Genomic DNA, 27411 nt, shown 5'->3' on the forward strand with positions numbered 1-27411 from the left:
TCCATGGAAATGCAGAAGTGCAAAGCCTTTACTGCAGCTTCGTCTCATTAGTGGTTTTGATCATGAAAAAGGCAGCTGGATGAGCCAATGCAAAAGGACTGTATGTAAAAAGAAACAATAATATCAAAGGTTCGGCAAAGCAAAAGCACAAGGAGACAAATCCACTTTGAATGTCACTCCAACAGTATAACATTGCTGTCCAGTATTTTGTATCAATCCCAGATCCAGAAATGTTACAACAGGAAGTTGGAAGGTTCACTGCCCATTTCTGTCAACAGCATTCTGTGCAGCTAAATAAGAAGAAACGTTTATTAACCGATCCTGGACTCTCTTCCTCTTTATTTTGTGCAAAATATGATTAATTACTCTTCACTCAAGAATATAAGAGCAAAATATGGATATTCTAAGCTTTGAAAAGAATAAGTTAAAAAAAAGTCATAGCCCATTAATGCTATTCATGCAACTACAGAAAGAGTTATTAGCAAATAATATAATAGTACAGTCTGAGCTCACTATCTGTTCATTGCTCCCAGCTTTGTCCTGCATAAGGCTTACGTTGAGTTTTGTATTGTGTTTCTTTGGAATTACTGTGCAAGCCACCATCACTTTTCGTTTATGCAGCGAAGCAGGATGTAGCATGAACATGTTTTTTTCATACTGTGTACATACCAGATGGAATAAAATATCCTGATATGGATATCCAAAAAAACACATAATGCATGGCCTTTCTTCATTTCACATGGAATAAGTTAGGAATGACCATTCTGAAATTAATTGGCTCACACCACTGTTGGCATAATGTAGGTACAGTCAGATTTAGGCCAATAGTTTGTTAAATACAAAGGCATTTTCCTCAGTTTTAGATTTAAAACATCTACCAATATATTCTTTGGATATTCTCCAGCATGTAAAAGACCAAACAATCAATCTTGCAATACCAACTCTGAGGGCAGCCTGAGGAGAACAGACTTCATCCCTGAATATTTAGTATGTGAGGGAAGAATATAATCTCTACCACTCATCTGCTATTTTCAGATGAGAATATACTTTGCAAATGCTTCTTTCTTCTTTCCCCCCCTCTTCCCCTACACTTTGGTAATAGTACTTTTAGGGATGCACAGCAATAAAATGTTCAAGGGTCAGCCAAAATGCCATGGTACCCTACTAAGTCCTAGTGGATCAACTATAATCCCTATGTTTTTTCCTTTCTTAATCATGTTGGGGTTTTCAGGCATACATTTACTTTTTGTTCTTATTTGTAGATGGTCTGAAAAAAGCTTTAGTAAGCTTTTGTAAATACCTTTTGCCCTTTGCACTCTAAAAACTATTGACTTTTTCTGTGTGGTTGGTTTTGATGTTGTTTGTTCTCTTTCTCTTCTTTTAGGTCATAACCAACACCGCTGCCAAGTTAGTATCACTTCTATACAGTGCCAAGTATTTGTGTTATGCTGTATGTGTGAAGATTTGTTTTCTGGGGTAGCATGATCCCTTGTGTTCCTGCTGTGTCTACTTGCAAGTGGAATTACTTTTAAAAAAATCTTATTGGTATGGCAAGCATCATCGGCTGCCACTGGTGTCCAGCGGTGCTCCCTTCTAAGCATACTATGTGTTCGGCATTTCTTGATTATGTTCTAATGCTGCAAATGGAGTTAGCATCTGAGCTTGCTCGGTTCTTGTGAATGCTTTCAGATGTGTTTGTCTCTACAGTCTGGGTTTAATTCCTCCTAACTCTTTAAGTAGTCTTCATGCCTTCAGGATTTGGGGAGCCTTTTCTGAGCCTTTTTTTGTGTATTATTACTGGTGTATTTTTAGCCTCAACGTTAAATTAATTTCCAAAGTCCCACTACACTAAAATTCAAATTTAGGTTGGTATGAGATACTGACATGGAAAAGATCTAAAAAGTACTTTACCTTAGTAAACATATTGCCCAAACAAGAAGCAATGATTGATTTAAAAATGTGATTGATCTGCTTTATTTAGGAAAGTTCACAGAGTCCTCAGCTCTGATTGTTAGTTTTTTAAGGACAGAAGATTGTCTCTAAATTCCCACTTTCTGTCTCTGAACTGAGTGTTGTCCAGAAATTGCTGGAGACTGGGTTAAATTCAGCATAAGATAAATAATTATATTAGTTAAATGTCAAATTTAAACTGACAAGAGAAGGTTAGAGGTAGTAGAATACATAAAGTTGAAATCATATTTAATGCATATAATTTACACTGATCTGGCATTCTCTGTTGATTTCAATGAGGTGTGGGCGTGATGTCATGCAAATGATGTAAATCCTTTAGAGTGATGAAACTTTAGCAAATTTACATTGATAACTATTCTGTTACAATTGTCTTAGAAAGTGTCATGGTTTAACCGGGACAGAAAGCAGAAGTCATATTATCCGGGTGTTGTTCATCTTGCTTTGGGATTTATTCTTCCTGATCCTCTTCCAGCTTAGTAGAACTATCCCATTCATTTTGCAGAGGTGCTCCAGCTGTCTCTAGGGTCTTACCTCTGCCACTTTGTCCTAGAGCACAGCACCCCTTACAAGCACTAGTGTCTTCCAGAGTTAAAAAGAAAACTCTGCAGTTGAAAATCTGTACCCTTTTCTCTTATTGTTATGGGAATCTTGTTAACTTAGTGAAAGTTTTGCCTTGGTATGTGTAATGTGACTAAAACCTCTTGAAAGACATCACTGAAACTGTTTAAATACCACAAGTGAAAGCCTAAATCACTACTGCTGCTACCATTAGGGAAGATTAGGCTGTTCTAAGGTTACTAGCTTTTATTTGTGTAATTGATTGTGGAAACCAATTGCTTTGAACTTTATTTTTTAAAAGTGGCATATTTAACCTCTGTCTTTTCATTCACACAGTCTTCTCAGATTTTGGGTGTAAAATCTCTTCGATACTTCTAACAGTGTGGGGGAAAGAGAACACTAAATTCAAGATCTCGAGGACCTGTGTGTTCATAATTATCTTGTGATCATTTTGGATATTACAAAGAAAAGAGATACCATTGTTAAATTAAGGCATGTGCATGCTGAAAAGTTGAGAGTGTAACAACCTGCACATCTCTGCACATCACCCTTCAGCAGATGATGTCAGTGTAATAATAATAATATTGTCATAGTTGATGAATAGTTAATGGAGAGATATTTTAAATGTGAAAATGTCTTTGTAAAAAGATGATTTTCACTTTTTGAATGCATAATGCATCTTCCCGGTTCCCTCCCTTAAAATGTTGATGTGTGTAACTAAAGCATGTGCATATTTATGTCTCTGTTCCTTGAGCATGTGGCTGTTAATGTTCTATCAAGTGTTTTGAATGATGTGTGACTGTCTCTTAATGTCCATTTTCAGTCAGGGCATCCCACCAAACAAAAGGCTGAAAACATAGTGGAATCCCCTGTCTGGATTCAGAGGTGGCACATCACCTTTGATAATCTCTGGAAGATCAAGTCAGATGACTGCCAGCTTTACTTGGTTTTCCTTCTTCCTCCATGCTGGGCTGAGAGTTCAAATTTAACACTCAAACATCCTCTGTGGTCGACCCACAGCAGACAGGCACACTATTGGTCCCTTGCCAACCAGAGAAGCTGTTGTTCAGTCACATGAAAAAAATCAGTGAAAGACAATATAATGGCTTTAAACTGAAAAGGAAAATTGTTCCAATCAAATGGAATTACATTTTTCAGAGTTTCTTGGGGGGGGGGCAGATATATCCATTTCCCGCTTTGGGGCTTAGTTCAAAATGAAACCTTTGTGAAATATCCATTATTTCCCAGAGGACAGAATTCTCAGTTTTGCCCAGTTGAGTGAGTGTACAGAATCTATACTGCTGGCATCCTCCTGCTGCTGGCAGGACAGGAACAGCAGACTAGAGATCCACCTGATCTCCCATAGGTTAGAGAAGAGCAGCTACCTCAGTGACTGACAGCTGAGGTTTTACCTTGCTCATTGAAACTCCAGGCAATACTCAGTCCTAACTCCAGGACTAGAACAATGTACAACTAGGCGCTACAAGGAAGCCAGGTGCTCTTTAGCAGCAGTCTGACATTAAACTGGCTTGTTCTGTTGCAACGGGAGCTTCAGTTGACTTGCTCATGGCTCAGTTTCTCAAATAAAAATCCTTCCTCATAAATGGAGCCACTGGAAAATATGGCGGCTAACTTTTCCAACTGCAGTTGTTCCGTTGATTGCAATGTAGGATATTTTGATCTGAGAAGGAGCATTTATCATGCTATAGCAACACTTATGGCTGGCTGTACAGAGATTTTGGGAAGATTATTTTAGTCTTTGTGAGGAAAGTTTGAAGATTAAAAGGCGCAAGTACTAAATTTCACTATGATTAATAATCCAGACAGAAAGTACTGGAACCTTCTAATTAATAGAGGACCGGACATCTTTCACCCTGTTGCACTTTATAGCACTTTGTAAGACCCTTCTGAAAGAATGAATGGATGCAGTGAATAAACTGGGAATTCTCTGCAGTATGTATGTACATCCATGGGCATGCATATATGTGTATATATGCATGTAAGAATAGAATTTTAATATATGTAAGTATCACATCAATACTTAGGGATTTGTCATGATTTTTTATACAATGACAACTGTTTCACATTTTTTTCTCTATATACATCTGCGAGCCAACACAAAAATTTCATCCATTAGCACAGCCAGCTTTTAAGTGTTACTCGTTATATACGTTGTCTCTTACCTTCTGACCGGAAGCTTTTGTGGTGAGATGCCGTGAACTGACATGCACACTCCTCTGTTGGTGCTTTTTCTCTCACTTAACTGTCACGCCTTTCTCCTTTCTTCCCCTCCCTTCCCTGTTGAACCTCACTCTTGCATAACCCAGCAAGGAGTTCACGGAGCGTTTCAACCCCAATGCCCTGAAGGACTCTGCCCTGTCTACACACAAACCCATTGAGGTGAAAGGCCTAGGCGGCAAGGCTACTATAATTCACGCCCAGTATAACACCCCAATCAGCATGTATTCCCAAGATGCTATCATGGATGCAATTGCAGGCCAGGCACAAGCCCAGGGTGGAGAATTTGCTAGGTAAGGTTATTTCCTTGTGTGGAATGCTCTTTCTCTGCATGATACATCTAACAGTCCCTCCACGCATGACACGGCAGCTCTTGCTGGACTTTTCTGGAGTATCTTACACGTGAAAAATGCAAATCAATCCTAGATGGTAGTTGAAAGCACTTCATCGTTTTGAAGTTAGAAGGATGGATAGTTAGAAAATGTAGCATTTCTTTTTTGGTATTCTTCCTGGAACTGGTAAACCCCACAAAAATATATCTAGTGCTCTGTATATGACATGGGATGGCTTTTCGTTTATAATGACTGTGTTTTGTCATAACTACTGTATTATATGCATAACTCAGAATGGGATGGGGGAGGTAGAATTTTTATTGATATGTGAAGAATGCAAAACATTTATTTAGTACTGGCTACTGTTTTATTCTTTAGAATGGAGCGTTGTGCTGTATTATCCCTGTCCCTAGTTTACATACTGTACGTGTGTCTTACGCACATCCTTTGGACTATGGCAAAATCCACTGATCTTCAATAATTCTGCTTTTCCAATGCATGTTTCTGGTAATCTTAAATGATAAACTTAGCCACAGTTGTTAGGACAGAACTGAAATTACATGTGCGATGAATGTAGCCAGGTTTCTCTCTTACTGGGTATCTTTCTACCCAAAATAGAACTTACCTTCTTTTCTTGTGACACCAAAATACAGATACAGCAACACACTTTAACATAGTTTCTTTTCAATATGTTAGCTGCAGGCTTATTCAAAATGTAGATGTTTTATGTATTTGCTTGTGCTCCCTTTTACTGGCCATTTCTTTTCTCTTTTTTTTAATCCTTTCCCCCCCCCCCTAATTTTTTGCACCAATATTATTCTGTTGTTTGCCACAACTCTCCCTAATGATGGATCCCAAACAATACCTTTAGTTGGTTTTCACCATGACTCAGTGAGTCTCCACAGGTGTACGTAGACTCATATTTCCAATTAGCAAAGTACAATGAAAGAAGTTCATTCTATCTGTGTTCTTCATAATGGTTCACATCTTTCATAGGCATGGATTACATGAGACATTTTGTGATATATTGGCATTTTCTACTAAATGCTGTAACATTATATAATGCAAATAGTAGTGTTTAAAAATTTTACCTATTTAAATGATCAGATTATTATAAAGTTTCACTGCTGAACATGTGGATCTTTTTCATTTTATAAAGAGCATTAAAAGAATCTCTCGAATGCAGTTCCAATTGCAGGAGTGGCTCTGCTGGACTGGAAAACATCATCTTTTCCCACCTGTGGAAGAGATTAAAACGCAATGTGTTGTGGGGAGAGGAAAATGCCGTTTCTAGAAAATCCCAGATAGGGTGAGAGAAGTCCAAAGAGTGCAGCTAGAACTGGAAGATCAGCAGACTTTCCAGGGGAGTTAGGGATTTGTCGTAACATGGAGAATTGTGAAGTAAAGAATCTGAATAACTGGAGAGGCTTGAATCATAAAACATAAGGTGGTAATGAATTATATTAGTATATACATATATCTTGAAAAGAGACGAATGGATAAATAGATAAAAAATTAAAAGATTTGCATGGACTGTTGAGTCGTTGCACCAGTAGCAGCAAGAGCTGTGTTAAATGCCACTAGCAAAAGCTCTGTTCTAACTTTTTTTTTCTCATTTTGAATATGGAATCCACCTATTGCATGGGTGTTTATGAAGTGAGATGATTATTTCCATTAATCCTTTTGTATCAGACAGTTCTAGTGGAACATCATTCTTTGCAGACAACTCCATGACTATGTTATCCCCTGTAATGATGCAAAAAAAGTTTTTCTGCAAGATCCACTATATAAACTACCATTTAAGCTTTTCCTTCATTTTGGAATGTGACTCCTAAGCCTAACATTCACCTGGTGCCTGAAGAAACTAGCGTTTCTATTCCTATGTACAGTCAGGTGCAGGGGACTCTCTAAATCTACTGTCCGGTGAGCTACAGCCTGGTTTGTAACTTCTATTTTTTTGAACTCGTAACACTTAGTGACTAAACAATTTTCTCAGTAGATTGTTTTATTGCAATTAACACAGCATTTTTAATCTAGATATAAAGGCAAGGTTTGTGCTGATATAACAACGGCCTACCCATTGACTGATACTCATTCGATTAAACCTGTAACTCATTTCCTTCAGGTGTTGCTTTGACCTCTGTGATATTCTGAACTTTGATTTGCAGTGGAAACTGAGGATGTTCTTTAGTTTGCTTAGTTGATCAAGTATGAGATAAGATTATGCTTAATGTAGAAATATTTGTATGAGACGTTTATCACGTAAAAGCAGACCAAATTGTGTACCAATTCATTTTTTCTCAATTCTCTGGCTAGAATTTGGTCTCAACACTTAATTACTCTTCTTTGGGCTTTTCATTTTACATTAGAGTTAAGGCTGAAGCCACAAGGTGTATGTAAGATGGTGAGCATACCCAGACTGTAGATCTAAAGGGCTTCTGTTCTTTTGGGCAGCAAATTCACAAGTCATGTAAGTAGACATAAATCCAACAACTTTATCAGGATTAAGATCTGACAGTTCTAGTAGCAAAATCGATAATGTGATTGTACAAACTCAAGTCTCATGTATCCTCTACAATAAGTCAACTTGGCTGGATAATTTACCAGTCTGCATGAACTGGTTTTTTGTTGAGTTGGGTTTTTTTTACCTCTTAGAGCTTTTTTTTCATAGTTGTCTAATATCCAAAGTCACAATATTTTGTTGTGTGTCTACATCAGGGGTAGAACACTGCAGTGTTCCTAAGTTTTTACTTCCTATCTACTTAAATTAAATCTGACTAATGACTCCTCCACTCCAGGGAGTGATTCACATGGTAAACCATAGTTTATAATGAACTCCAAGGAAAAAAAATCACATACATTGCTACTTATTCAAAGAGGTTTGACTGTCTTTAAACTTGTTTTAATGTTAATAATGTGTGACTTGTATGATGATGTGAAAAAGGGGGACAATTTTTTATTGAATCCTACTAAAATACCTTAGGCTGTAATATGAAAAACCCTCAAAAGCTGTAACACATTTGGGAAGAATTTTTTTTTTCAGTAACATCAATTTAAAGTAATATGCTTAAAGATGGATGATATTTCTGCACATACACACCCAGATGGAAAAAAATTAAATTAAGAAGAGGTATAACAGAGGTATTAACATGGTTATGTGGATGTTTAGGCTGTCTGTAAGAATCAACTGTCACATTTAGGTTTATGAAATGCTCATAATCAGCAATGCGCTCTATTTTATATTTCCATGCTGAGTGGCTCATAAGTCCTAGTTACTCATCTACAATATAATTATGATTTTAAAAAAAGAAAAAGGCCTGTTGCATTAAAGACAGAGTTGGAAATATTCCAATATATTGCATTAATTTAGTTAAATTTATATGAGCGTGTTCCACTCTGCTAGGGAAGGTTAATTCACCAAGCTCCATTTCCTGCCTTAATCATCTACCATAAGGAAATTAATATGTCATATTAATGCCACACATTGCTACTGTGAAATTTGTGGTCCAGTCTCTAGCGTTTTTTAACTACCTTTGAGCTAATGGCATATCTATACATACACTTTTAAACTGCTTTTTTGTATATTGGTCATAATATAAGAACAAAGCATTTCAGCTAGAAGATTTAAACAAAGGAATTTGAACTGTCCATGACGTGCACACTGCTGTTGCCACAGTAGTCCATGGTTGAAATTAGCAGTACTTGCTATCCAGTGGTTTATTGTCCACGCTACAACAGTCTGCAGCTGTGAAATTTGCTATCACAGCAGCTTTTTAAGCTCCAGCAGGATTAAAAAAGTAAGTCTGGGGATATCAAGTTAACTGTTGGCCAAAACCAGGCAGTCACCTGTGACAGTAATACAGGGTAAGGTACTGTGTGCTTAGTCAGGACTAAGACACAGGCCTGAAGTGCCTCTGGGAACTAGAAGCGGACTTTAACTGGACCCTTTAGAGTGACAGAACTTTTCAGCATAGCCAAAAGTGAGAAGTGGCAGCAGAACAGTCGCAAGGGGGTTGCTGACTTACTGTTGGTATTACAGAGTATCTCTTTTCCATATAAAGACTATTGCTGCATGAAGTGAGCAGAAGGCAGAACTCGCTTCTGCACTTGCTTCCCTGCCTCAGCAAGCCCTTCTGCTGTGTATGAAGGGCCAGAAGAGGAAGGCTACTGCTCTCCCACCTTCCATCTGAAGAAGGACATGGCACTAATTTGTCCATTGGTGCACATAGGAGCAACACTAGTGGAAGCCACTGATGGCACACCCTTCCCAAAATAAACAAGTCCACATTATGCCTTCTATACCTGCTAGTGTTTAGATATTGTAAAGATAGTGGTCTAGGCAACATGAGCTAAAAAAGGAGCTGGAAAATGCTGCTTCCTCCTACAGGGCATCTTCCACGCTGAGAGACTTTTTACATAACTTTTAAGTTTTGTGGTGGAGCTTAAACTGACGAGTCAGGCTTTCTTCTAAGCTATGCTCCATCATGTAGGTGATTGTGCTGAAACATATAAAAGAAAAATAACTGGGTTTTGTACCCTGCTGGGTCCTCAAGAAAGTGAGAAGTTTGCATATACTGGGGGTTATGAGGAATATAAGTACTCCTCTAATAAAAAAAAATCCTAAAGAGATGGGGTGCTTTTGGGTCCATAGAATATATAAGCACACATCATGTTTCTGAGTCCCTTGCAGTCTTACTTGAAGAACACCTCCCATGCTATTGTTACGTGCAAATCCATTAAAACAGCGTATATCATGCAGTGCTGAAGAAGAGGAGTGTCAGCTGGAAAATAATGATATTTAAGGCACTACCTGGCAGTATTTTTTATTATAGTGTATGTTATTGCTGTATGTAGGATATCAGACATGCTTCTTGGCTTTTTCGTGATTCCTCTCAGGCTTTCAAACCACAAACCCAAATTCTCTGTAGATTTTCTCTGTAGTGGTATCTTAGAGAACACAAACTTTGAGCCTGAACAAAGGAAGCAACTTTTATAGCAGGTGACTGCTCCCGGAACTTTATAGCAGTGACTTAGTTGGACCAAATGGCCCTTAACTTTTAACAGAGCCATTTCTCAATTTTCATGAAGTTGAGCATGCTGCTTGCAAAGCTCTATATGGAATAGCACATTAAAGCTGTTACAATAAATCACTTGCTTCAAAAATAGACCTTGTGTTTAGAGAAGTCATGGAGCCAGGTTACTCCAAGCAGTCATCATCCCCCCCAGTGTATATTTCTGCATCTCTCTTAATATTTAATTTTAACTGTATGCTATGCAGAAGTTATTTTCGCAGGAAAAAAAAAAGCTATTAAGTTACTAAGTCTGTTTCTAGCTTGCATCATAAATCAAAGAGAGGTTATCTTGCTTGTGCTACAGAGCTTTGTAGCTTTGACTTTAGCTGTGCAAAATTGGAAGTTTCTTCCTGGATATATCATTTTGCAACGTGATTAGAGATGTCGTAAGACTCTGAGATACAGTCTGCTGTTAAAGATTTCAGGTACAAAATACATGTGCAAGTCTTGAGTACAAGTCTAGACTTCTCATACTTCACATGTTTAGTAGACAATGAATCCAGAGTTATGGCAGCTGGAAGTTTAATTCAGAGTTTGGCAAGGAATAATCATCTCTAGAAAAAGCTATAAAAGCCTACCACATTATTTTTATAATGAAATATGGTTTTTATTTCTAATTGCAACCTTAAAATACACTGGCCCAAAACTGTAATAAGACATAACATAAAACAGTATCAACATGAAGCTGTTTTTATAAGAAATGGTATCGGACAAGAATGCTCAGAGAAATACATGTTTTTGCTTGGCATACTCTCCTTTATCACCACACATTATTCTAATGACTGTAAGCTTGTGGCTGCATTGGCTGAGGAATCATAAACAGACATTTCCAAGCATTTTCACACTGTTTTGAATATGCAGATTTGAATGATAACAGGCCATTTCAAAGGTAGAATGAGCCATAGCATTCTTAATTCACATAAAATTGATCTATGCATTTTTTTTAAAAAGTTATATTTTCAAAGCTGTGTTTTGGATTGCTGTTATTCTGGATGAGAAGCTGTAAGACCAGAGGGAGGTTGGGATGAAAGCTACCATGTGCTGTTTCACAATGTTTCACTTTCTGAATTGCAGTAGCCTTCCTATTAAAGATCCTCACATAGACAGTGCCTCTCCGGTGTATCAGGCTGTGCTTAAAACTCAGAACAAGCCTGAAGATGAAACCGAAGACTGGGGTCGCCGTTCTGCCAATCTGCAGTCTAAGTCTTTCCGCATCCTTGCCCAGATGACTGGAACGGAGTACAGTAAGTCAAATAACAAAACATCCCCCTCATCCTGATTTTAGATTCATGTCTTTATTTTCTTACCCCAGTATTAGCAACTGCTATGCGAGGAAGACTCACATCCAGTTTGTAGTCATTGTCAGTGAGGGCTAAGATTGGAGAACCCTGTATGTAACTTGAGGGAACTAGGAAATGAAAGTGTTCAGTCTCACCTTATGCTTTTTGGAGAAAATTCTTTGATCTGCCAGGGGTCTCACCATAAAAGTATAACAGACGATACAGTAAAAGAGCATTTGGGACCCCATAGTTCTTCTTACAAATAAAATCAAATCTCTGCAGTGTAATCTTTCATTTTCCAGCAGTCTAGACGTACAAAGCTATCCATTCATTAGAAGAAAACATAAAAAACTTATGTCTCTTGTAACAGTCTTTTATGGAAGTGACTTCCGGAGGTCAAAAAAAGCATGGACCACCATTTGTATTGAACCTATGGTTCTATCAGCCCTGTTATCTAAACCTAGGTCTGCTATGAATGTCATGGGAGCTTGAACTTTGTTGCTTGTTGCCTATGGAAATGTTTTTTTCTGACCACCTGGTACTAACCTCAGAGCTTGTTTCTGATCTAGAGAGAAGGAAGTTCAGGGACCTTTCCCACGTCAGGGGGAAATACTTAGTATTTCCTCTCATGCTTTCCTACAAAACAGCAGGCCCTTTCTGTAGAATCATTGCCTACAGCTGTGAAACACTGCTAATAAATGAATGAGAAAGTAGTTGTAATAGCTACTTTCCTAGTAACATCCTTTGTCCTGGTTCTAGGGAGCTGTTCCTCTTCATGCTGTTCTTACAAAATCCACTGCTGCAAAGTCAGCATGAATGCACCTTTAGATAGGCTTTTGATATGTTTCTGAAGAACTTATAATTTCATCCTAAAGCCAATTCTTTCCTTCCTTCCTTTCTTTCTTTTTTAACTGAAACATTTTTTTGCCTGCAGTGCAAGATCCAGATGAAGAAGCCCTGAGGAGGTCAAGGTAGGTAACTCCCTGTGAAAAATATGGCTTTCTCCTTACTGATAATCAAATAATGTTTTAAAACAGCATTAAAGTGAACATACATTATCATCTTTTTGTCTTAAAATATTCTAATAAATTTACTTAATCACTAAAATTAAAATGCTATTAGTGAGAGGCATTTGAATGAAAAGGATAACAAATTAGCATGTTTTCAGGAAAGACAGTGCAAAATTCTAAAGTGTGTGTTCAAATCTGAAAGCTTTCTGCACATGCAACTTCTGTGTACTTTACTGGGTATGTGAATGCAGTGAGTTCCTAAGACCAAGCCCTGTGTAACTATTTGATTGTGTAACTGGATGAAAATACATAATGTTGTGATATTACTGAAATTTGTGAGCAATTTATTTGGATGACCCTGTGATTGACATTTTGATTCTCCTGAAATGATAAAGTAAAGGAGTTGTTTCCATCCATATCCATAATTATTTGCTTATGTTTTCTTTGGAATAAATACAACCCAAATTTGTAGAATATGGAAGCACAGGACTGCTTTTGCTAGTGGATAAACATATTTGTTTCGTATGATCTACCAAAACCACTGAAAAAGTGGATATGTTCAGAGATATAATAAGGAATTAAAGATTTATCATCATCTTATGTTGTCCTACAGGAAATAGATTTATTAGAGATTCTTATGTTGAGCTTAAAAACTGCAGTTGAATCGGAGTATCCTGCATGCAAGCCTGATTTTCTGTTTGCATACTTCAAATCTCTGTATCACGTTAGCTACTCTAAGCCTCTGGCTGGGTTTGTGATGTGTTTGATACTCAATCCACTTTCTCTTCTTTTTCATTTTTTCTTTTTTTCTTTTTTTTTTTTTTCATTGCCATGTGGCTTCTATAAAGGTTCTGAGCTTTTGATCGCAGTGCAAGTTACGAATGTTGAATCAGTGAGAAAGATGTCTGTCATCTTCCTTGTGAAAATACAAGTATGCTTTTGGTTTATGTTTGCTATAAACCTTCCATTGCAGTTCACCAAAGTTCATGGCTAGGTGCCTGAATATCAGGCTTGACATTACGTCCCTCAGGGATTTATTTCTTCCCTCAAATGTGCAAGCCTAATTCTTATTAAATGTATTGTGCATTATCTGTTTTGATGTAATAGCACACATCCAAATCCTTATTATGATGGGATTTAAAGTGTTGTGCTGAACTTAACAGTCCCCTGTACACATCTGAGAGTAATATGTTGTTTTAAATAATCTTTCTAGCTGTAGTCTGTGGCTTTGGAAAATACTAGATATTGGAAACTTAACATGGTATCAGATATGTTGAAAATAATTATCTACTAACACAGCAACATGTGTAAATTGCACATTCTATTCAGTGTAACTTAAAGTACATGACTACATCCACTGTGCTTTGCACATTTTCTGCCACGTCGAGGTTTCATTGTGTTACCCTTTTTTTCTTTTTCACAAGGACAGTTATGGTTATGAGTATATTTAGGCACAGCTATATTACCTGAAGTGGTTTAAGGGCATTCATTGGTAGTAGAGGCAGGAGGGAACATATGCTAGGTGGTTCTGTGGGTACAGTGCAATTGGCATGAGCTCTGGTGCAAGGAATGAAATGGGGTCTCCCTTCTACCTAACTGATAGTGCTTGCCCCATCGTGGTGGCTTGGTACCTACCTCAAATGTTGCACATACTCCACTGCAGATTTTGTAGCAACAGCCCTGGTTATGCGTGCATGCATCATATACTATGCTTTGAGGCCTATTGGACCCCTTCTGTTTAACCTTTTGGCAAGGCCCCTGCCACTCTTGATTTTGTAAAGGATGGAAGGACCTGTGTCAGATACACAGAATCCATGCTTTAACTCTAATCTTCCAGCACCATAACGGAGTAGAAACTCCTCTTCAGTATCTACTCCAGGCAGCCTGTACAACCACACTTTTCTCCATGCCTGCAGTTTAGGATCACCTGGAATGCTTCCTGGGCTCCCGAAAGCAAAAGGTTTCCATGGAACTGTGGAACCTAAGTCTTGCCAGATTCAGCATTGCATTAATCCCATGCTGTGCTGGCATTCTGGAAGAATCCTTCATGTTCCAAAATTTAAACTGCCAGAGATTTCACTGTGTGGGGAATTCTGGTCTTGGGGCATGCTGTGAGCGATATCTCTCTGGTGCTTTCTCTTGTCTCTTTGTGTTGGCTCTTCAGTGTAGTCAGCAAGAACTGTGTGAAATGGTGATCAGGTTTCTTCCAAACACTTGGGGGGAAAAAAATTGGAAAAACAAACAAACAAAAAACCATGTAGCTTATTTTTGGCAGAACTGTTTTACACAAAAATAGTCACTTCTAGATTTCTGCTTCTAACTTCTTGACATGCTCTGAACAGAACCCATAAAGCTTGGGAATTTTCAGGTGGCAGAATAATCCTTTCAGTTAATATTAATGAGCTAATTGCATGACTGTCCTTTGCTCATGCTACTGCTATTTTGAAGGCACACATAAGATTATAACTTGCTGTGAAAACTTTCCATTGCTATTGTGCTGATTGTTACGGAATATTTTCCGGAAAGATGGTATTCATTTCAAGCCAAACAGATGTTTGTGAATACCTTTTCCTTGAAGGGAGGGGTATATCTTTAAAGCAGTAAGGGAATTCTTAAATTTCAGGTAAGACCCACTGTAGCTAGTGTGCTCCCATGTAACTTGAAAAAATGCCATCATGAAGTTTCACCATTTCAGCTAGGAATACTTTACGTCTCTTAATTACTTAAAAGCATAAAAAATAGTTTGAGAAGTCATACATCAAGACTCCTTTAGGAGTGTTACTTGCATGACACTGTTACTAGGAACAGAAGACTAAGAAGTATCAGTGAATTTGTTGGCATTTACTCTGTTTATTGTTTCATGCCTTCTTCAGCATGAGGAGTAAAACCAGCCCAGTCTGTTCATTTCTGTTTGTCTGGTTTCACTCTCAAGTTCTGCTACATTAACACAATTGTCTTGCATTTTGGGTGTAAATAATGAGGGGAAAATTACCTTGTTTGCAGTGAATCAAATACATTTTGCAAATAACAAGAACATTTCATTTTCCATTCTGTTTGATTTACTTCTCCTTGACTGTGCTCTCATCCACACCCTCCTCCTTCCCTTTTTTATTTACAAAACCTGAATTTAAACTATAGAACATGTAGAAAAGATTAAATCCTGACAGATGCTTACAACTTGCTTGAGCGCCCCAGTCTGCAGTCAAAGGTAGCTAGGGGTGTTCACAGGAGGTGGCCAATACTTCACAGAACTGTGCTTTGAAGATCCCATGATATTCTGCTTTTTGACACAAATGACCAGAAATATTTATGCAAATGTCAAGACTTATACTCACCTATGCTGAGAAAAGCTATAGAAAAGTACTGCTGAAACCTATGGCTGATGGTCCTTACAGGAAGTACAGCAGGATATATATAGGCTGACCTAGGTATTACAGAATGGAAAATATTTGCATTAATTTTGCTGTTGTATGGAATTAACTTTGCTCAGTTGGGGGGGAGGGAGGGAAAAGCTGAGAGAATCTACTGGCAGGGAAACAAGGGGATTACACTGCATTTCTAGCAAAAGCAGCCCTGTAATACCAAGCACAAGTCAAAGAATATGAAGTTATATCAAGTTATTTCTCAGAAATGAACAACTGCAAAAACCCTTCATACATGTTCCAAAAAGGATCACCCAGCCTTCTTTGTGCTGATTCAAAAGCTGAGGAAAAAATCCAAATAAATTGCTGTTGCCCTAGTTATAAGGCAGGGGAGTGGTAGCCATGATCCCTAACCCCTTTCTTTCTCCCTCCTTTCTTTCTTCTCTCTGTGTGTATGTCTCTCTCTGTCTCTGTCTTTCTCTCTCTCTCTTTCTTCACGCCACAGGGAAAGGTTTGAAACGGAACGTAACAGCCCACGCTTTGCCAAATTGCGCAACTGGCATCACGGCCTCTCAGCGCAAATCCTTAATGTTAAAAGTTAAAAGCCCACATTTAGCAGGCAAATACACGAGACAGAGAATTACAGTAAAAAATTAACTGCTGTCCTGAGTTAGGGCCTAAGAGTGTCACACACACAGAGAAAACACTTACTGCTAGGGCCTTTCTCTGAGTGCCTGTCTTCTGTAGATATCTGTTGTTAGCCTGTTATCCATTCACTGTCACCAAAAGTAAAGCTAATGATACACCCAGTTCATGTTCTTCATTATAAAGTAGATTAGCTTTTGTCCTTTACTATATCAAATATAACTTCAGTATACAGGAAAGCATCACTATTGTACTCTCTTGACTTTAATTCTAGAAGAAAATTAGAGGGAAGTTATGGACAGTATTTCTTTAGGGGGAAGAGGAATGAGACTTACTGAGTTTTACTGCTGTAAAGATAATTAAGTAGCAGAAAGAAAGATGAAAAGGAAAACTGACTGAGCCTGGCCTAGACTTTGCTAAATGTACAACATACTTACTTTGCATAGCTGAATGATGCCGTTTGAAATAAGATATTAGCAATGTGAAGTTATATTTCTTCAATATATTATACTGGTAGAAGTCATTTGCTGAAACCGTTGCTGTAAGTTTTCTGTTGGAAACCTGAATTTGTCATTATATGAAAGCTAGAGATAGCTGTGGTTGCTCAGGATCTGTGAGAAAATTACTTTTGCTAGAGGTGATTTAGGAGTGAGAAGAATATCTAGTACTACTGGTGCACTGAAGTTTTTAAAAGCATCTTGTAAGTTTTAAGGAATATGTTGCCCATTCTGTATTGCTCTTGCTTTGACCCACATTTTTTCTGTATATAGCAGCATGCTTTATCTGAAATAAAAGGTTTTAAAACTAAAATAATTATGTGCCTGTTTTACACAGTACTTTATTCTGTTTTAAAACAATAACTGCTTCAACTGACTATTGAAAGAAGAACTTTTCTTTCCACAATAGGAAATTTGGTCAAAAAGCTTTCCTCTATTACCTATAATTCTTACTGACCTTTAAGTTATCTGAATTGGAATAAACCTGACAAAGCAGTTGAAAGAGCAACAACAGAAATGAACAAATATTGTATTATGTGTGAATGAAAACAAAGCCTAATTAATAGATGTTAGATGACAACCTATTACTAATATCATTTAGTGTTTCCATTTGATTAATGTGTGTTCTCTGGCAATAATTATTAATTTGTGCCCGTGGCAAAGGCACTTGAGACATTGCTGGTGCTTAGAATGGGATCTTTTTGTTTCAACATTACAACAATGCTTTGCTTTTAAGCTGTGTCAGTCAAGATATGGCAAACCTATACCAAAGCCCCCCAAATATTTCTATTTTCAGTTTGAAGTACATCAAGAGCAATGTCACTTCCCTTTCTAGTTTATGCTCTGATCATTAAATGAAACAAAAAAATGCAACTAAATTAAACTGATTGTGGTTTCCATAGAAACAGTTGATGTTAGCCTTCAACAATCTGCATTAGGATTCCTTAGCATTGATTGAAGCAAAAGTTTCTGGTGGTAAAACACCGGTCTCTGCAATGGAAGGTTGACTTTGTTGGCAGCCCTGCCTACAGCCCTCAATAATTTTTTTTTTTTTTCATTAACATCCATAAACTGCAAATTAGGTACCTTTATCTGGTAGCAGTAATTCTGATCAAAGAGATGAGTGCATGAGATTAGATTGAAACTCTTACACTTCTTGCTGCTTCCAAACATCCGAAATTTATATCAGCAGTCCATACAAGAACAAAGTTCTTGCAAACTCCCATTGTTTTTCTGTGAAGGAAAGGAAGGAAGGAAAAGCTAACGTTCATGGAGGATTTTGCATGAATCAGCCAAATACTGGAGTGTTTAAAGGGAAAAAAAAAAATCTAGCAATCATACTTTAAAAAAAAAAAGTAATTTTTGAGTATTATTTAAGAGTACATGAGCACTAGTTCCTTTTAAAATGCATTTCACTTTTCTTAGATAAGGACCATAGCAATTCAGTAGGCATGCCATTTAATATACAACACTCATTTATATTTCCCTTATGGGAACACAAACAGATTCTGATCACACCATCTTATTAGTGCCTGTGGAAAATCAGCATAACTGCATGAAATAAGAGCAACATTTTAACTTTTCCTGAATGTTGCTAAGATCAAACTTTGGTTCAGAGTGATAGAATTTTATTTATATATGGGAAATTTTGATAGAACTTAAAATATCAATAGGCAATTAACTTTTTTCATAAACATCAAATGTACGTAAATGTAAGTAAAAAATCTTGCAGTTCTAATTTTCAACCAAGTTAAATGGTTTTCTGAATAAGTAATAATACAGTGTTTTCACTTAAGCAGGAATTGTGTATCCTTAATGTTTTATGAACATAATACAGATACTATTTGTTTCAAATAGTCCTAGTGCATGTACTATAATGGAAAAGAAAATGTCTAGACTGTATCTCAATGTTTACACTTAATGTTATTTTTAAAGGTATTTTTTAATAATCAGAAAAGCATAGTTTGATCAGATATGTAATTAATACAATGTAATTAAGCAGGCCCTTTCCCTTAGCTCTGCTTCAGTGGATTTAATGATAAAAATTCAGTGCATATAAACCATGTAATCAGAGAAATAGTTGTAATCCTGTTTCCTGGAGGATACAAAATAGAATCTAAACACTTTCCAAGCTTGTAGAATTTCAGTTCTTTATGTAATTACAGAAAAAAGTAATAGAAAAAAAATCTTCAGTGGCTGGTAACTTTTGGAACTTTTGCAATGATAAAAGACCTTTTGTGAAGGTGCTGTCATTAATCCCCAAGGCAAGAGTGTTTACTACAGCATATTTCTACTGCTTAGTCTAGTCCATCTCAAAAAAATCTCCCAAGTGATGGACTTTGTTAATTAAACTGTCAGTCAATTTTTTCTATCCAGTTTCTTCTTTATATTTAGACTAGTAACTCCTTAATTCTTACTCCTCAAAAAATCTGCCTTTATGTTGTCATGGTGATCTTCAAGCCCAGAAAATGAATGTTACAGATCTTTCTTTATATAACTATTAAGAGGCCTTGTTTTTTCCCTCCTGAGTAGGAGGCAGACTTTCTGAAAGGTGGAGAAATTGGGCTGGATTTATCATTCTACTACATCTCATTGCTAGAGACTGTAACAGACTTAGGCCTGATAAGAAATCATTAACAGCATTAAGAAACCACTAGCTTTGTTCTAGTGAAAGGTCAAGTCTGGCCTGGTTATGCCCTATTCTTGATATGTCCAGGCTTATCTCACTGTTGCTTCTGGTTGACCAATCCCTTCTTGCAGTGTTTCTTGACCACTTGCAGAAGTCTGCTGTTTTGCCTAGGAAAATTAGCCTCAGTTAACGACAATGAGGCTTAAAATAGGTTCCTGACTGAAGACTCGATGAGTCATGTAACGCTTTAAAATAGCACTGATGATAGGCAGGTGTATCTGTTCCGCGATGAATATATTTTGAACCATGACTGTTCTGCTGAGCAGAGGACAATGGTTGGTGACAATACTGTCTTCTAAATAGCCTCTGTGCCAAAAATCAAGTAAAACGCAGGATGTGGATAGTGGTATTAACCCCTTGCCCTTCCCAATATTGCCAGTAAAGCATAGTGTTATAAGCATTTAATGAAGACACAGCAAAGCTGATGCCAGTAGGAAATCAAAACCAAAAGGCCTTCCAGGTAAATCTGCTTGTCTGGTTATGACACAGGGAAATGCTCATTTTCTGCTGTGGTATAAGACCGTTTGATCTAAACTAACCTGTTTCCTGAATACTGCTGCCTTGCCTTCTACTCAAATGGTCTCCTCCTCACCTCTTATGGTGCTTAGTTTGCAGCAGGAATACTGACTGCATGCAGTGTGTGCTGATGGGACATGGCTAGTGTGTGACTTTAGGAAAGCAGGCATGAGAACTTGACCTCTCTTCCTTTCACGCATGAAAAAATTACAAAAGGAAAAAGGTTCTGTGGCTCCTTCCCTTGGCTCCCTCTTTTCACGCCTGCCTGCATGGGAAGGAGAGTAAGTTTTTGCTATGTAACAAATATAGAGGTTGCTTTCACCTCATTGCCGTTTCGTTCTCATTATGCACAGCTGTGTGGAGTATATCTTCAGTAGCAACTATTTTACGGACTACTTTATCACTTTTGAAAAGTCCAACTCTTGCGTATCACAGAGCTGTCTGAAGCATTCTTCAGAGGCAGAAGAGGTGACACCAATTTTTCATTTGTGCACTCAGGTTCCCACAGGGACTAAGTTGATTTTGTGGCTTCTTTAGCAGTGTCTACCATGAGTTTCAGTGACTGGGACTATTACATGTATCAAAAAATACATGGATACTTGCAAAAAATTTAGTTTGCAAAGTTAAAAAGCTAGAATTTTGGTATGGTACATGGTAGTGCCAGATAATGACTTTAATCAGTTAGCCTTTAATCAACAGCTTTCTGCAATATACACGTAAATGAATCAACTAAAATTTGCTCTCAAGCACAATAACATTCTTTGTTCTACTGCTGCTTATCAAAGCCATCTGACACCTCCAAGACAAGCTAAGGCACCTTAATCCCCTTCCTTCATTTGCCAGAATTTCCGATGATTAGCATTGCTGACCTGCCCAATTGCCAAAAACTTCCTATCTGTGTGCTAATCAGATTACCAAAATCCTTTTGAAAGATATACCTTATTTTTCCACGACAGCCCATGAAATAAAGACTTCTATAGGTACCTTTCTCATTTAAGGAACATAACTGTAATAAAGAATAATAAGCACATCAGTTTAATATATTCTGATCCCCACTTACATTTTAGCACCTAAAGAGTGACAAAAACAGAGGAATAGTGAAATAACTCAATTGTCTCTATGGAATTCTGAGTGAAACTAGAAGGGAAAATTGATCAAATATAATGTCTTTCTTCCCCCAAATACTCCTGAAAGTTCTGTGGGAAAAATGAATCGAGAGAGATCATAAATTCCTTGTTTTCAAGCCAGTTCTCTGTAGAACCAATTGATAAAGATGGTGACCATAAGGTATAGTGTAACTGCTTGAATGTAGTCACTTAAAATTGGAAAAGTGAGGCCTCCAAAAGAAATTAGCAAACACCATGAAGCTTTTCTCAAAATAGTTCATAGAGAAAGTAACGCATAAGCTAACAGAGCTTGTTAAACCTCAAGATTCAGTTTTGGGGGGATGTGTGTGTACTGACCTATATTTAACATCTTGTCTTTACCATCTCAATCTTCTGCATGTTCCTGTCCAGCAGTTAACTTTTGCATGGGCAGAAATTAACATCACTTTCATTCCTACTGTGCAACGTTTGAGATTCTCATATGCATCCTTCCGCTGATGTAGATGGCTAACCATGATACCAGTGCACAATGCTACCTTTCTCTCTGAGTACTCCCTTGCATTGCCTTCAGTCCAACAAGGAAAAAGCAGTTCTTGCATGTAGCAGTCTTTCCCACAAGCATGTGTAACCCGGAGGTACTCAGTTGTGGTCTGTGGATCATCAGACTGGCTCACAGAGCTTTGTTTAGGGTGAGCTGGAGAACTGGCCGATAGCATAGCAGTGGCACTGCTTCCTTTTATTCTGCTTCTAAATTGCATTAATGTCAGCAAAATTACCCTAAATACTAATAACTTCCTAATAGCTCATTTCCACGTAAGCACTTTTCTAGTTGACCCAGAATGTTATATGATTACAAAAGAGAGAGAGGAAAGGTAAGAAAATCCTTAAGAGAATTTATGAAATAAAACGTAATCCACATTCTGAAAGAATGATAACTGCTCTAATTCATACCACTTATTTGGTTTGGGAACTGAATAGAAAAGACACATTAGTCTATTTCAGATGCAGCTTCAAACTTAGGATAATACTGTGTAGAGAAAGTATGAATTTTCATATCATCAGTGTGCACAAATTAAAAAGTAGCTCTAAAAAACTACCAGCTGAAATTGAGATCTATGGGTTCTTGTTCTTCTCTCAGCTTCCCTGGAGAAAAGTGAAGTCATGATGAGAAAGAATGCTTCAGTGAAGGGGGAATAATTTGCTGGTGTACAATACCTAAGCTTGTTGTGCATTGGTTTTGTCTATAATAGTCGCAAATACAAACTGAAAAACTGGATCCTGTGTTCAGGTGCCTGGTGGCAGATACCTGCGCTTTACCAGGGGGACTACAAAAAGCTAGAGGGAACCATTCAGGTAAATCCAACTGCACACTTAAGGCCAAGATAGGGAATAATTATCTGAAATATAGCCCAGCTCAAATTGCTCCACATACTTAGAATTTTGCAGTCTTTGTTCTTATTAAAGTGATGTGTTTACCAATAAGATAAATTGGAGTACATATACTTGCATGCCCAATACCACTATGTCAGTCTTGGAAAAGAGTTATCTTAACTTTCACCAACACCGATGCTGCTGTCTTTCCAGCTGCATTTATTATTTGACTGTTAAATATAACAGCATACCAGTAGATGCCACTAAAATGCATCCACGGAAGGTATTTGCTTTGGGTTTAGTGAGCAGCTTTTAGTTCCATACTACTTGCTGAGAATGAGTTGCTGGTGGTTTTTTCTTCTTTTCCTATTCTGTGGCACTGTCTGCACAAACCAGGATGCCTTCTGGGAGAAATGTATCTCCGTGTTTTGGAAAGCAGACATACTAGTAGGATATATTGCAATTGTTTTGGCGTGGGCTGCTCACATTCTTAACTACAGTGGCTGAAAAAGAGAGACTAGCTCTTCTACCCGTTTTCTGATCCTCAGCTAAAGTTTTAACTAAACCAGCATGATAGTTGTCTTCTGTCCTCTCCAGTTAACTGCCTATGATTTCTTTGTGTGTCTTATGGTGTCTTTGTTAAAATAACAAAAATATAGCTTGGGGAAAAAAAAGACAAACAATCTCAATAATTTTGTATTTATCTGACCATGGAAAAATTCTCAGCTGCAAACACAGAAAGGTAGGAATAGCCTCATTGGAACAGAACAGCAGTTAATCTAGCTCAATGTCCAGTTTCCAAGAGTGTCAGCATCTCATGCCTTTGAGACAAAAATGTTTGGAAGGCAATTATGAAATAGCTTTCACACAACTTTAGTCCCAGACACCCTATAAGTTTTGGGTTTTTAAAATTATTTTGTGACTTCTTAAAAGGAAAATTTATTTGTAGGCAAATACGTTTATGTAAATATAAGTACATGTTAGGATGAAAGCTATTATATGTCTAATAAGAACAAGTCCTGCAAATCCACAATATACTACTGAGAAACAGAATTTTTAATTGTAATCTGTAAGTCTTAATAACTATTTAATCTTTGATAAAAGGCCAGTATATATCTGTCAGGTTCTATAGAAGACTATTGGATGATAAATACACGAAAATACTGATAAACTGAATAGTAATATTTATTAAAAAATCCATAATCTCTTATTAAAGAGTGTGAGCTGATATTTTAAATACTCGGGATTCAGGAGAGCTTATTTTAGTTCTTTGCCCTGCTGTGGACTTTCTTTTTGACCGTGAGCAATTCTGTTAAGTTTTAGTTCCTCATCTGTAAAATGAGAAAAATAGTCTTGCTCCATAAGAATATGGAGGAAAAAAAATCAATTATAGTATTCACTTATTGCTTCAGACAGGGAAGAGTTGAAGGACCATGTGGTCTCTTGGGATGCCTAATGTTCCTTATGTCATCAGATCTTCATTACAGTTAAATGATTCTGTCTCTACAACACTTTAATGGAACAGAGAGGAGCTATTCAAGAGAGAGAATCTAGATCTGTTATTCTCCAAGGAGAAGGTAGATGGAAGGTGCACAGGCTCCACATCTCAGGTCACCTGTTACATGTACATGTTTGTTTGGGAATATTTTACATTTGGTTTCCAAAAATAAAATAGAACAGGAAAGTATTCCAATGTCCAGTACATACAGTTCAGACTCATTTATTGGAAACTCTGAAGTTTCTTCAGGCTCTTTTTAGGATCCAATAGCACACACAAACTTGGCTTGCAATTGAGTTTTAAGTTTCGTTACTCAAACCATTATAATTCTTGCTAGTGTGTGGGAGGGAAAGACTCTACCATTTCATTCACTCTGTCTTTATGACCCTATCATGTAGCGTATTTTTATGAGAAGGAAACATTTCATAATTTCTATTGTATAATATAATGTGTAATTGGGAAGATGGTATACTGCATAAATAAATCTTCTTTGAGATATATGTCCAATATTTAATAAAATCTGTGGGAGTTGCACTGTTGTCTCAGAACAGTCATTGACTAAGGCCTTTCTATCAAAAGCCATTCCAGCTGGAGACTAAAAGGGCTGCAGACAAAAACCCCATTAATATTAAATCTCTCCCAGATAGCTGAAGACTACTATCCACTACTGTCAGTTGTCTGAGCAGCCAGTGTAGCCACAGAGATACAAACTGCTCATAATATTCTGAGCCAAATTCTTTCATGTTGTGAAGGTATCAACTTCACTGAGCCTGCCCCAGGGATGTATTTGACTCAAAAGTAAAAATAATTCTGCATTTAGTTAGCAAAAAATGTTTGATTGTAAAGGCTGGAAATCCAATAGTCTGTTCCTCAAAATGCGAGTATTGCCCATAAGAGACACATCTGATCTTGAGCCTTTCCTCACTGTTAGCCGAATGGGAATGACTCCTGTTCACTGGGAAGAGAAATAGTACCTGGAAGCAAAACCACGAAGAAGTATTGTGTGCCTTTGAGCTCATCTTTCCCTTTACTCTCTGCCTTTTTCTTTGCTTTATTCTGTGGAAGTATGTTTACTATACTTCTCTCTCTCTTTTTAACCTTCACAACTCCCCTGCCATCGTCACTCAACATTAGCCTATACTTGTACACTCATGGAAAAAGCTTTCGTGAAATCCTGACCTCAAAGTCAAGTGACATTTTTCTGCGTTCTTCAGTATAGCCACAGCTAGTGGAGCAGAAGAGTTTGGATCAGATTACTAGTAACAACAGAGGCCTAATGCTGCTTCTGCCCGACCCCACCTGCCTGCCTTTTGGTCTTGACTGTAATTTCTCATAGAATATTTGGTAACACTGGAAATAAACAATGCTTTATTCTTGTCAGGCTGTGACTGTGTTTTTTAACATTCTCGCATGATTATGCCTCTTGGTATACTAACACTTCAAACACCCCACCCCCCCGCACAGTTTCTAATCCATCCTCCTCTACCTTGTTTCATCCTGGCTTTCCTATACCTGATGTTCCAGTGAACTCATGGCTTGGTTACCATAATGATAGTGTTTGGTTTCTCATTGCTTTAGAGTGGTGAACCAATTGATCTTATTGGGGTATTTACTTTCAGGACAGGTTCTTCCATTCTGACCATAAACACATTCTTAGTCAGCCAGCCACACCTGAGGATCATTTCAGATCTACTTCTGGGTTTGAAAATCTGGCTTCAATTCATATATTTTAGGGGTTACATTTTAGTTAGAGGTTTTAAAAATTGGTAGAGAACACCTATGCCCAAACCTTTGCTGATGTAAACTGGACTGGTTTTTATAACTTTATTGCAGCTAAACTAAGGAAGGAGTATGTGACTGTACTTATATACATATGTGTGCATACAAAAACACAGATAGAAATATATGAAATACTACTAATTATGTGGAAAATATTAAGAAAAGCCTTCCAAACATAATGTAAGGTAATGACTGCATCCCAACAAATCCACATAAATTAATACATGTATTCCTTTTCTTCAAAGGACTTTTCAGAAAGAAGGTTCAGTTGGGTAAATGAGGACATTTGCTTTGTGTTTTGTAATCCCAGATACCAGTTAAGAAAAATGTTCTCATCTGGCATACTTCAACTTTAAACGTGTTGAAATTCCAGCACAATTCCTTAAATAGGAAAGGACACAACCAGCCACTAAATTGCTAAATATTCAGACTATCTTACTTAACTTAACTGAATTTCAACTTAGGAGTCTAAGGCTAAAGGATTCTATTCTTAATGAAAATACCTATGTCTTAACTTCTTACAGAAACACAATTGCTTGCGCTTAAACCGATCAGTTATTTTTGTAAGTGTGTATGTGTGTTTACAGAATAACAGCCTAATTCTCTACACTGAAATTGAGGCTGACTTACTCCTTACCTCAACAAAGGAATGATTTTACATGTTTCTAGTCCAACTTAGATTGCGAAAATTAGTACTTACTTGGATAGGACAGAGAATTTTTAAGTGATGCCAGACATACATAATCCATCTTGTATGAGTCTTTTGTTAACCATTTAACTGCTTATCACTTCAAAATATTGGATCCTTGAGGACTGCCCAAGACTGATTATTTTTACTGCTTGGAGGTGGCATCAGAATATGTTCCGCTGGAATATTCTTGACATTTTCTTTTAAGAGGGAACTTAAACTCAAAACTATGCTGGAAATTATATACATGCATACAATGTCTAATTTGTAACTTAATTTTCCTTCATTTTACTTTAATATTGAAACAAAGTTGTTTGCAACTGAGAAGAAGCATACAGTAAACTTGCATATTTGGTGGGTTTCACTTGGAGATCTGAAGAGGTTTCTCACAACTATATTTATGAGCAACCACTCTAGGATGCTTTTTGCAACCAAACATTTCTTCTCAACCCATCCACTTTCTCCCCGTTTGTTTTTTTTTTTTTTTTGCAACCACTGGCAATTGCATTTACTTTATTCATACTGTATCATCCCCTCCTTTCACAGAGACAAGGAAAATGTTTCTGCAGCATCAGAAAACAGGTAATGTTTGCTGTGTGTGTTTGGCTTACCTCCTATTCAGAGTTTACCTCTGCTTCCCCTATATTGTTCTTACCTCAAAAACACAAAAATTGTACACTGAGCAGATGATGAATGTAGAGGTTTCAACTAAGTGGGTTTGTTAGGCATTTCTTTCTAATGTAGACTTCAAAAAGCTCTGTGAGATGGGGCAGATAGGGATCACATTTCTCGGAACTTA

At 37.3% G+C, this 27411-nt stretch overlaps 1 protein-coding gene and 1 long non-coding RNA gene across 12 annotated transcripts in view; one reads left to right on the forward strand and one right to left on the reverse strand.

Annotated features, from left to right (window-relative positions):
- The window catches only part of LDB3 (LIM domain binding 3), a 128886-nt gene that overhangs the window by 66825 nt on the left and 34650 nt on the right, over positions 1-27411 (forward strand). For 10 of the 11 annotated variants that reach the window (XM_052798829.1, XM_052798831.1, XM_052798832.1 and 7 more), the window contains exons 5-9: positions 1385-1407; positions 4857-5060; positions 11246-11415; positions 12386-12422; positions 27159-27194. In XM_052798829.1, the coding sequence (XP_052654789.1) occupies positions 1385-1407; positions 4857-5060; positions 11246-11415; positions 12386-12422; positions 27159-27194 (470 nt within the window). Of the gene's footprint in view, positions 1-1384; positions 1408-4856; positions 5061-11245; positions 11416-12385; positions 12423-16328; positions 17282-27158; positions 27195-27411 lie in introns of those variants that run through there. The other variant, XM_052798840.1, reaches the window with a different exon arrangement.
- LOC128146907 (uncharacterized) lies at positions 12080-27408 on the reverse strand. The gene is made up of 3 exons (XR_008236885.1): positions 27268-27408; positions 15797-15885; positions 12080-14674 (listed from the first exon to the last, which is right to left on the reverse strand). It is a non-coding gene; the product is annotated as an uncharacterized LOC128146907 (long non-coding RNA).

Source organism: Harpia harpyja, chromosome 10 (genome assembly GCF_026419915.1).
Source record: "Harpia harpyja isolate bHarHar1 chromosome 10, bHarHar1 primary haplotype, whole genome shotgun sequence".
Taxonomy (NCBI): Eukaryota; Metazoa; Chordata; class Aves; order Accipitriformes; family Accipitridae; genus Harpia; species Harpia harpyja.